The 11,313-nt window shown below is 33.7% G+C and overlaps 3 protein-coding genes across 5 annotated transcripts; 2 read left to right on the top strand and 1 right to left on the bottom strand.

The window, feature by feature from the left end:
- The first annotated feature begins 198 nt into the window (after positions 1 to 198).
- 14-3-3epsilon (tyrosine 3-monooxygenase/tryptophan 5-monooxygenase activation protein epsilon) lies at positions 199 to 6,084 on the top strand. 2 transcript variants are annotated; one of them, XM_089847430.1, is made up of 6 exons: positions 199 to 379; positions 456 to 520; positions 1,669 to 1,868; positions 1,946 to 2,052; positions 2,233 to 2,582; positions 2,883 to 6,084. In XM_089847430.1, the coding sequence occupies exons 2-6, from the start codon at positions 457 to 459 to the stop codon at positions 2,936 to 2,938; spliced, it is 777 nt and encodes a 258-aa protein (XP_089703556.1). In that variant the 5' UTR covers positions 199 to 379; position 456; the 3' UTR covers positions 2,939 to 6,084. The 2 variants fall into 2 exon arrangements, with proteins under 2 accessions (XP_089703556.1, XP_089703555.1); XM_089847429.1 differs by having other exon boundaries at positions 208 to 520.
- Positions 6,085 to 6,403: 319 nt separating this feature from the next.
- Positions 6,404 to 8,082, top strand: Snr1 (SWI/SNF related, matrix associated, actin dependent regulator of chromatin, subfamily b, member 1). Of its 2 annotated transcripts, none has more exons than XM_089847423.1 (6): positions 6,404 to 6,601; positions 6,675 to 6,780; positions 6,844 to 7,403; positions 7,467 to 7,657; positions 7,733 to 7,876; positions 7,991 to 8,082. In XM_089847423.1, exons 1-6 carry the CDS (start codon positions 6,527 to 6,529, stop codon positions 8,019 to 8,021), a joined length of 1,107 nt encoding a protein of 368 aa, XP_089703549.1. In that variant the 5' UTR covers positions 6,404 to 6,526; the 3' UTR covers positions 8,022 to 8,082. The 2 variants fall into 2 exon arrangements, with proteins under 2 accessions (XP_089703549.1, XP_089703550.1); XM_089847424.1 differs by having other exon boundaries at positions 6,405 to 6,601; positions 7,745 to 7,876.
- On the bottom strand, positions 8,078 to 9,102 carry ox (ubiquinol-cytochrome C reductase complex subunit oxen). The gene is made up of 3 exons (XM_089847434.1): positions 8,760 to 9,102; positions 8,465 to 8,612; positions 8,078 to 8,187 (listed from the first exon to the last, which is right to left on the bottom strand). Exons 2-3 carry the CDS (start codon positions 8,603 to 8,605, stop codon positions 8,155 to 8,157), a joined length of 174 nt encoding a protein of 57 aa, XP_089703560.1. The 5' UTR covers positions 8,606 to 8,612; positions 8,760 to 9,102; the 3' UTR covers positions 8,078 to 8,154.
- Between the last annotated feature and the right edge of the window lie 2,211 nt (positions 9,103 to 11,313).

Here is an 11,313-nt window from a genome sequence, read left to right as displayed (position 1 = left end):
AATAGAGACTTGGCGACTGCGCGTGCTCGAGTCGTCGCGTACGTCACGTGACAAACACCGGCGTTAGACTAGGCAAAGGGCTAGAAACTGCGGCAACTTCTAGGCCTAATTTTGGTCCAGTATCCTAGCGGGGAGTGAAGTAAGAGTAGTTCAACGCTAGGCAAAGTTTTCGTAATCGCCGCTAGGGTTTTAGAATCATTTATACTGCTAAGATATAGCAGTTTAGGCGTAAGTTATTCGTTCGTTAGTCTTTGTACCGTCGCACCGCATTGGGAAGCCATTTTCATTCAGGCGGCGAAGAATTTCGGCTCGTAGGTTTATCGCTGCAGCGCCCATTCTCAAAAAAAGGGAAACGCCGCCACCATCAAAATCCTTCGCGGTTAGTTATTTAAACGAAAAACTAGCTCTAGATTTCTTTCTTCCGTGTAATCTGCTATTCTCATATTCCGTTAAAGAATGGCGGATAGGGAAGATAACGTGTACAAAGCCAAATTGGCCGAACAGGCCGAAAGATACGACGGTAAGTTTCACTCTTTAAATTTCTTAGAATTTAGGCTTAGCGATCGACGGCTTTCTCCCCCTTTTGCTAAGCCTCGGTTAATCTAAAAAAGCCCGCAATGTTTCGCGTAGGATACCACCCGAGATACCTAGGCCTCGTTAGGCTTAGGCGTCACGCCTAATTTAAATACGGTGAAATACGATTAAAGATCGGAACTATAATTAGTTTAAAGATTTATGTAGTAGTAAATTTCGGGCCCGATATTGGTCTATTATCGATTAGATCTACGCCTATTTTTAACTAGATGCGGTGGATATATAAAAGGGGTCCCGTGTCTTCGGGAGGGTCGAAGCTAGGCATTGGCAAAGGTAATTTTCCGACGGGATACCACAGTTAGGCCTACCGGGCTTGTGGTGAAATTTTCCGCCCCAATGTCCCATACCGCGCTAGCCAAGGCCCATATTACGGGATATCAATATAATTTTTAGGGTTAGGCCTTTCATGTCGCCTTTATTTCTGCCAAAGCACACCTCCTTGACTCAATTTCCGTTAAATGTTATATAGGCCGAATCAAATTGACCTAGTCTGAGGTGGAAAGCGTAAAAACCCACCCAAACTTAACGAACTTATTAGGCCCTAATTAGGTGATTAGATTTTCTACCATAAAGGTGTATTTTTAGATCTCTGATTAGATTTAAGGCCTGATTATAGTTGAGGATTGCTTCGTGGAAATGCTTATCTGGCTTGACCTTGAACTAGGGTCCGTTTAGGGGTTACTTCAGGGTAGATTTTGCTTAAATAAAAATTAACCTCATTTAAAAAGGCTTAGCTTTAATTTGGTGAATATTACTTTGGATAAGGTTGTGTTTAATTTGAGTGTGTTTGACATCTGCTACTTGTATATCAAGTACTTTATTGATTTTTTTGATGTAGAAGATTTTAATAAGCGTGAAATTGCTTATCTAATTCAAAAATACTTTAAATTAAGCCTAAAATATGTTCTTTTATTGCCTATCAAACTTGAAAATGTCAAATAAACATGAACCCTTTGGTTATGGTATCGTTAAACACACTTGACAGATAAATATTTGTTCAGAATTGTCAAAATCCTAGAACTTGAACTTTTGACTTTGGTTAGTCAAAGTCGGATTGAATTTTAATTATGATAGAAATGGTGGAAGCGATGAAAAAAGTAGCCTCTCTGGATGTCGAGTTAACGGTAGAAGAAAGAAACCTCCTTTCAGTCGCCTATAAAAATGTTATAGGAGCTCGAAGAGCTTCTTGGAGGATTATTAGTAGTATTGAACAGAAAGAGGAAAATAAAGGATCTGAGAGCAGGCTGGAAATGATCAGGCAATACAGGCTACAGGTAAACAATCTCAATCACGACCTACCTTTAATTTTAGCATAATTACATCACCTCATCATTTTAATTAATTGACAAAGGTTGAAACTGAGCTGAAAGACATATGCCAAGATATACTCGATGTTCTCGACAAACACTTAATTCCAACAGCCACAACTGGCGAATCCAAGGTTTTCTATTACAAAATGTGAGCATTTTAGTTTACTTTAATGATGGCTGGTTCAGCCTAATTTTTGAAGTGTCTCTATAGAAAGAAAAACCTGAAAAACTTTGAAACTATTCCAAAAAATTCCCTTTTTTTTTTTCTTTTTTTTTTTTTTCAAAAATATAGTATTTGAGAATATTTTTTGCTTGTTTATTTTATTAGGAAAGGAGATTATCATCGGTATTTGGCAGAATTTGCGACGGGAAATGACAGAAAAGAAGCCGCGGAGAACAGCTTGGTAGCTTACAAAGCAGCCAGTGACATTGCCATGACGGAGTTGCCACCAACGCACCCAATTCGATTAGGACTAGCGTTGAACTTCTCCGTCTTCTATTACGAAATTCTGAACTCTCCCGATCGAGCCTGTCGCCTGGCTAAGGCTGCCTTTGACGACGCCATCGCTGAACTAGACACACTCAGTGAAGAAAGTTACAAAGATTCTACGCTCATCATGCAGTTGTTGCGAGACAATTTAACATTATGGACATCTGATATGCAACACGATGGAGAAGGTAAATATATTAAATAATCACAATCACGCGTTACTAACACCAAAGTAAGCTTACCCATTAGCTTAAACATAAAAATGGATTTTAATTTTAGAAGGTTCTATTCCCTTTAGTTTTCTTGATAACTGGTCCTTTAATGTTACAAATTTAGTGGTTTTAATCAGCACCGTCTTAAACATTACAAATTCAAGGTTTTTCTCTGTCACGTCTTAGCGTCCCTAATTTTAGGCAAAGATTTTTTTCAACTTTTCAAGGAATGTGACGTGTGTATTTTACTATTTTTTTAAATAATTCTGAAACTAGGTGAAGGGGAACAGAAGGAGCAGCTTCAAGACGTCGAAGACCAAGATGTGTCTTAAAGAAACTTAGATAGCACCGTTGCCACCTTAACAAAAAAAAATAAAAAAAAAAAAAAATAAAATAAAAAAATAAATAAATAAAAAAAAAAACAAGATTCCCCCATCTGTTGTGACAATTCATCTCCTGTTGTGACTTACAGGTGTCTGTATTTTTGTTGTGTAAATTGTAGGTTGCATTTTTTGCTCATCTGGTCCAAAAAAAAAAAATAATATCCAAATTTTCAAAGGGGGAAAAAAAACCAAAAAAAAAACCCCTCTTTAAAATTAAAATTAACTAAAATTAAAATTAACGTGAATTTTTTTTTCTTTCATTTGTTCCCCCTCCCCGAATCAATCAGAAACTTTAATGTTTATAAGATAAATATTTATGGGCACCCATTTTTATAATAATTTTTTTATATTAATTAATTAAACAAACAAACAAACAAACAAACCCCCCCCCCCCATGCTAAAAAAAAACATGTGAATAAACATTAATTATATAAATTTAAACAAATCAAATCAAAGCAGCAGGATTGTTTAATTAAAATAAATCTGTACTCAATTTCCGTTCCGTATTTGTATAAATTAAATTAAAGAAAAAAAAAACAACCAAACTTAAGTAGCATTTGAGAAGAAATTAAATTAAATTAAATGAAAAGTATCGCAGTTCTTTTTAATAATTGGTTAAAATTATTTTTCATAACACAGGTATTTTTTTTTTAATACTTATTTGATTGTTTAAAATTAAATTAACTAATTTAATTTAACAGTCACTTTTGCCAAAAAAAAAAAAATAAATAAATAAATAAACGTAACGTCAAAATAAATATTAGTTCCGGAATTTTATTAAAATTAAAAATGGGGAGAAAAAAATTTATTCAATGGCAATTTTGAATTTTTTGGATAAGCTTAATTAATTTAATATTAATAGTTTTTAAATTTATAATAAACAAATAAACAGGAATCATGAAGTACTTTAGAAGAAAGAAAATAAATTAAAATTAGTAAACTAATTATAATAATAATAATGATGAAAGTATCGCCAATCATTCTCTTAACTAATTTTCTTCTATAAACTCAAACTGACTTTAATCAATGCTAGTTTTTATTTATCGTGTCGTTCTTTTTTTTTTTTTTTTTGGTTCATACTCCTTATTAAAAATCATACCAAGCGAAAAGGAAAACAAAAAAACCCCAAAACTTGCGCGTGTTTATTTTTTTTTTTTTAATAATATGGTTAACAAAACTTAACGTTAGTGTAAAAATAAAAATAAAACAACGCTTTATTTAAAAAGAAAAAAGAAAAAACCTCGAGTACTAACGCTAGTTAATGATTGCTACCTGCCTTTGGTGTAAAAGAAAGAAAAAAAAAGCTGACTAACACTGACTGTAACACTTGTAGACCATTTTCGTCTCTTTCCCCCCCCCTTTTTTTGTCTTTTTTTGGCCTATTTTGCTCTAATCTACGCTTCGGTTTTGTTTAGACCAGTTGATGTAGTTAGATTTTAGTAAAAAAGAAAAGAAACTTATCTATTAAAGAAAAAAAAATGCTATCGCTTTAGATTAAGATAAAAAAAAATTATAAATTAAATTTTCATCATTCCATTTGAAATAAATATTAATTTAATTTAAAGCTTAACGCCTCAGGGAATGGAGCTTTTTTAGAAGAAGAAAAAAAAACTAAGAAATTCAACAACGTAAACAAACAACTAAACATTCACACCAAATTTTTGAGGGTTTAAGCTTTTTAATTTTTTTCCAATTTCTATATATAAATATATAAATAAACTTTTTTCTCTAAAAACAAAGTGTACAGCGTTTTTATGTTAATTAAGTTAATTTTTTTCTTTTGTGCAAAATTATTTTTAATTTATTTAATCATCGTGTTTAATTTTTTTTTTTTTTTATTTCTAATTTATGGGTGCCTTTTTTTTTAATTAATTAAATAATTAATGATTTCCATTTAGTCACGTCACTTTTCCCTCCCTGGTTTTTAATTTTATCACGCATTGTAACTTAAATATTGGTAAAACTTAAAAAAAAAAAAAATATATAAAACATCACTCGTCTCCTTGTTTCCTCGTAAAAAACACAACAGCGACAACATGAATCATTTTAAGCCTTTTTTAGTTTTTTTACTATGAAAATGGCGATACAGAGTTTAAAAAAAAAAAAGAACAGTTTATTCTGGCAACCTACATTTTTTCACAAATTGGGTTTTTATTAAATAATTTTTGAGGCTCGTGTTATGTGAAAAAAAAGAAAATTACACAAAAATTTTAGCGCATAATAATAGCTCATACGCCTTAAATCGTGGAATTAAGAAAATACATTACAAATCTCTGCTATCTAAAAAAAAACAAAGGTATATTCAAATCAAGCATTCCATATATTGATTGGCAGGGTTTAAAAAAAAAATAAATAAAATTTAAATGAAAGAAAATCTGCAATATTTGCAATTTTTCATTCTTTGTTTGAACGTAAAAGTAAAAAATTATTATTCAAAAGTTTAAATCGATGGCAATGCGCGTAATTCATTCCCTCTTTATATATTATAAAATAATTTGAACGATAAACGAAATATATGTGAAAAGAAAAACTATTATTTACCGCTTAAATGTATTTGCAAAAAATTCGAGCCCATTAAATTGAGAAGAAGAAAAAATTTATTATTACGGGACTGTTTTTCAGTACTTAACAAAAAAAGAAAATTTCATCACACCAGCATCATGTTAAGAATCTTTTTATTAAAAGTTATTATACTAATATAATGAAACAAAAAGGAATTAAAACTACAAAATTCCCTGGAATTTGTAAAAGGGGTTCTTAGTCATTAAAAGCAAAAAAAAAGAAGATGGATTAATTCATTAATTGTAGTTAAAACAAAAAAAATACTCGGAAAAATAGTAGTAGGAGCGGTTAAAAAAATGAAACAAGATTAATACGCTCATCCAAAAATAATGTATGTGTGAAAATTAGTGACTCCAGTAAAGTTTCTATCTTGACAAAATAATTTTATTTGATACAAATGTCTTAATTTTTTTTACAGGTTAAGACTTGGCTTAAGTATCATGGGAATTTAGGCTTAGCATATATCTTCTTCAGGTATTTTGATTTGTATTTATGTATGTCTTAAAAGCTTTAATAAAATATGTTTATTTAAATTTTTAGGTTCATTTTTTGAAGGTGCTGGGGAGTGTGAGTCTTAGCATTTAGTTAAGCCTAATTTTTTCTGCGGGGAGTGTGAGTCTTAGCATTTAGTTAAGCCTAATTTTTTCACTTAAGTGTAAAACCGGAGTTTAGTCTTAGGTCATCAAATAATAATGTATAAGAATAAAGAGTAACGTCTCTGAATAATTATTTATTTAATTTTTGCTGATTCATTTGGATTACAATTACAAGTAAACGTATTGGCAGCCCGGTTTCGGAGAGCGCGCCAATTTCGCATAGACACACAGGAGGCTGCGCAGTGCGCACGACTGCTTAAGTGACAGCGCGGGAGGGAGAGGGGAGAGGGCCGGTACTTGTTTGTTTATTTAAATATTTACGGAAAGAAAATTGTCATTGTAATTATTTTAATTACCGTTAATTAAACGCTCATTAACAATGAGAACGTTTGGTGAGAAACCTACGGCGTTTCAGCTTGAAGAAAATGGTGAATATTACTATATTGGATCCGAAGTGAGTAAAAACGGAATCTTTGTTCTTTACTAAGCCTTGGCTCGTAACTTCATTTTAAAATTTAATTCTTTAGGTTGGCAATTATTTACGTATGTTCAGAGGGTCTCTCTACAAACGATACCCTAGTTTATGGCGTCGTTTAGTTACTGTAGACGAACGAAAGAAAATTGCCGCTTTGGGTAAATAGTGTATGAGCTGTGTTAGTCTTTCAGTTTTGTTTTAATGCCTCTTCTCATTTGCAGGACTGGGACCACACAGTCTCGCTACCAACATAACTCTATTGAAAGCGTCGGAAGTTGATGAGATATTTGACGGAAAAGATGATAAATACAAAGCAATCTCAATCAGTACAGAACCACCAATCAATCGTGAACCAAAAACAAAGAGAGGAAGTACTTGGATGCCAGCAATTCCAAACAGTTCTCATCATTTGGACGCGGTTCCTTGTTCAACCCCTATAAATCGGAATAGAATTGGAACTAAAAAAGCTAGAACATTCCCTCTACTCTATGATGATTTGGATCCTTCCGTAATTCACGAGAACGCTGCTCAACAAGAGTTTTTGGTTCCAATACGTTTGGATATGGAAATTGAGGGCCATAAACTAAGAGACACCTTTACTTGGAACAAGAATGAGTCTTTAATCACGGCTGAACAATTTGCCGAGGTTTTATGCGATGATTTGGATCTTCCTCCATTAGCATTTGTTCCAGCCATTGCCCAATCAATCAGGCAACAAATTGAAGCCTTTCCAACTGATAATTTGTTAGAAGATCAAGCTGACCAACGAGTCATTCTCAAAGTATTAAATTTTGAATTCAAACAATCTTATTCATTCTCAGATTAATTTTCTTATAATTTCTAGTTAAATATTCATGTTGGAAACATCTCTCTGGTTGATCAATTTGAATGGGATATGTCTGAGAAAGAAAATAGCCCCGAGCAATTTGCTCTGAAACTTTGCTCGGAATTAGGCTTAGGAGGAGAATTTGTCACAGCCATAGCCTATAGTATTAGGGGTCAATTATCCTGGCATCAAAGAACTTACGCTTTTAGGTAAAATTAATTAATTAATTAATTAATAAAACAATTTTGTATTAAGGAACGCTGAAAGAGGAAGTAATTTTAAAGTTTCAAATTTAGCGAAGCCCCGTTGCCTATGGTAGAAGTGCCATTTAGAAATCAAGCTGAAGCTGATCAATGGTGTCCCTTCTTGGAAACTCTTACTGATGCGGAAATGGAGAAGAAAATCAGAGATCAAGATCGTAACACGAGGTATGATATTTATATGGCTTATTTAAAGGGTAATGTTTGCAATCTAGGAACTAATTGGGAGTTGTTTTGAAAGAAATAGACCTATTTCTTATTATGGTATTAATTTTTTTACAGACGAATGCGTCGTTTGGCAAATACTTGGTGAATTTATTACCTATTTTGTTGTAATGTGAAACTTATAATAAAAATAATATCAAAAAATTCAATTGTGGAACATTTTTATTAACACTATCTTGACATATTTAAATTATGATATACACATATATATATATTTTATTTTATTCCTCGGGTTTAATGTGTTTCCATAGTTTCTGAAAGTGAGGTCAATGTTTATCAATGATTGAATGTACTTAGTAAAAGCATGGATAAAGAATGCGCGTGAGGAAATTTGTTTTCACTCTACAGGATAGGCAACTCCCTATCTAGAGCGACAGCTTATTCTGTATATACTCTGTTACAACATCGGTTGTCAGCACGCGCAAAGCTAGGTCTCTATGTAACCTACCTTTGTACGCGCTGTCAAGAGACAAAAAACTTGAGGATTCAGCATTCTTTATCCATGGTAAAAGGGTCCCATACTATACTTACCCCTTGATTAATGCGTTCAAAGGCATATTCAGAAAGGGTATCAAACCCTCTCTCGAAGAAAAACGTTCCTCCAACAATTGCCAGAGCAAACGTGGACGTCCTTTTGAAAACAGCGTTATAAAGGGTCGTTGCCAAAGCCATTTTTTCCCTGAGAAAGGTCAAAGGGTTCGGGTCGATTAGGCTTAACTACATTAAGGAAAATATCATACGATGATACGAGAGCGTAGGTTTGAAACTTTCCACCAATTTTAGGTCATAACGCGTCGGATTAAATATTTGAACTTAATTCAGTTACCTTTGGATTGATTGTTAATTGAGAAATACTAATTAAATCCTCAGATTCCTGTTTTCGAATCGGTGAATAATAATCTAGCACGGCTCACTCGTTTTAACCTTTAGTAGGCAGCAAAGAGAGTATAGGGGAGGAGTGGAAAGAGGGGCAAAACTTGTCTCGCTTTTCTACCGCGCATCTTCAATGCGCAGTACCGAGGCATTTCCGTTTGAGACATTAAATGGTATCGTAGGTGGCGCTATTGAGCCGGAAACTCCCTCGTACCGCTAGCCTTGCCGCTAGTATAATTTAAGCGAGACATAACTATTTACGCTTGTGGAGCGGGGGAGCTTCCACTCCTCCCTTATATTCTCTTTGTAGGCAGTGCCTTAACCATAGCCCACTCGATCACGCGCAACACGACGCAAGCTGCTCGTTCAAAGAATTCTATTTACATGTATTATGTATAAGCGCAACTTTTGAAGAAAATTCAAAGGAACCCAAAATTAACAGTAAGTTCTACGGGAGGAGGTAGGTTTTTTGGCCAGATCCTTTGTCCCATAATTAAGGACTGAACGCGTGTTTTATCACAAAAGCTTTCGCATCACACAAATTAGTTTTATTACTGTTAAAATGTTTGAATATAACTTGACATTGACTATATCAGGACTAGAATAAACTCGAGTGTGACTAGTGGGCGTGCTTAATCCACCTTATAGGGAAACAGCACGAACAATTCAGTGACGTCACCGGTTTGTAATATTTTACCGCCCGATTTGAATTTTGAATCGGCCGCCATATTGTATGTGTCGCCCTCTACAAAAATACATTGAACTCTCGAAAGATGGTGCTATACTGTTGCGTTTTTGAGTGTAAAAGCAAAGCTGTTGCTGAAAGTCGTGAGATATTCTTTAGAATTCCAAGAATAATAAGAAATCAAGGTAAAAAAACCTTGGATTTATCAACTTTTGGGACGTTATGGCCGGGTAATCATTTAAGCCTTGGCTCCAATTTACCGTATTTTTACAGTAAGGATCCTCATAATTAACCAATGAAATTTTTTCTATACGCGCCGAGCGAGCCGCCGCGTTCGCCCTCTAGCGGATTTTAGAAGAACAAATTGGCGGGAAAATGACCGCGTCTTTAAATGAAGCCATAGGGTTGTTGTGTAGTTACTTGTAAGAATTATTACTGAAATTCCCAGAAGGGGTGAAATTTTACCCATTTTCGAAGTTCTAGAATTCATTGTATTAAAAGTAATGAATGAATTAACGCGCTTAAAGAGAAAAAGTAAGTTTTTAGACTTTATGTTATCTAATCCCAACACCCAAATTAAATGTACAAAACTCCTACGAGGTACAGTTAACCTCAAAAATGTGTCTGTCTGGAAGCACTTGCAAGTTAATTTAATTAACTTACAATATAAACATATTTATTTAATTTGAACACTTAAATAGATGGTAATATCAAAAACTTGCTTAGTTACAGAAGTTTCCCTGTTACACTATCCAGAGACTATGGTATTAACTTCGTTTGACTTACAAATACCTCTTACTTTAAAAATGTGTTTGGTTTTTATTATATTTTAGACTTTTAGACGAGTAGAATCCCTAAAATAATTTCTTTAAACCTTCTAATGCTTAAAAATGCGACGTATTTTATAATTGTAGCGCTTGCCATTTTTAAACTGCCTATCTACCATTCGCGAACTTCCCGCCAAGAGTTTTCAATTCAGTCCGCTAGAGGCGCTGCGTGTTAGTTAACCTCTCAATCCTCGGCGCGTTATACGCGCCGAGCGAGCCGCCGCGTTCGCCCTCTAGCGGATTTTAGAAGAACAAATTGGCGGGAAAATGACCGCGTCTTTAAATGAAGCCATAGGGTTGTTGTGTAGTTACTTGTAAGAATTATTACTGAAATTCCCAGAAGGGGTGAAATTTTACCCATTTTCGAAGTTCTAGAATTCATTGTATTAAAAGTAATGAATGAATTAACGCGCTTAAAGAGAAAAAGTAAGTTTTTAGACTTTATGTTATCTAATCCCAACACCCAAATTAAATGTACAAAACTCCTACGAGGTACAGTTAACCTCAAAAATGTGTCTGTCTGGAAGCACTTGCAAGTTAATTTAATTAACTTACAATATAAACATATTTATTTAATTTGAACACTTAAATAGATGGTAATATCAAAAACTTGCTTAGTTACAGAAGTTTCCCTGTTACACTATCCAGAGACTATGGTATTAACTTCGTTTGACTTACAAATACCTCTTACTTTAAAAATGTGTTTGGTTTTTATTATATTTTAGACTTTTAGACGAGTAGAATCCCTAAAATAATTTCTTTAAACCTTCTAATGCTTAAAAATGCGACGTATTTTATAATTGTAGCGCTTGCCATTTTTAAACTGCCTATCTACCATTCGCGAACTTCCCGCCAAGAGTTTTCAATTCAGTCCGCTAGAGGCGCTGCGTGTTAGTTAACCTCTCAATCCTCGGCGCGTATAGGCCTATACCTTTTTTTAGTTGTTTCGGCTAAAGTTTCTAAATAATCTGATGTATCGAAATTAATTTGTTGAT

The sequence above is a fragment of the Phalangium opilio genome, unplaced genomic scaffold, assembly GCF_054372755.1.
Source record: "Phalangium opilio isolate 3A_F unplaced genomic scaffold, DU_Popi_V2 ptg000082l_1, whole genome shotgun sequence".
Classification (NCBI taxonomy): domain Eukaryota; kingdom Metazoa; phylum Arthropoda; class Arachnida; order Opiliones; family Phalangiidae; genus Phalangium; species Phalangium opilio.
Note: the sequence above shows the minus strand (reverse complement) of the source record. Positions and strands in the feature narration are given on the sequence as shown.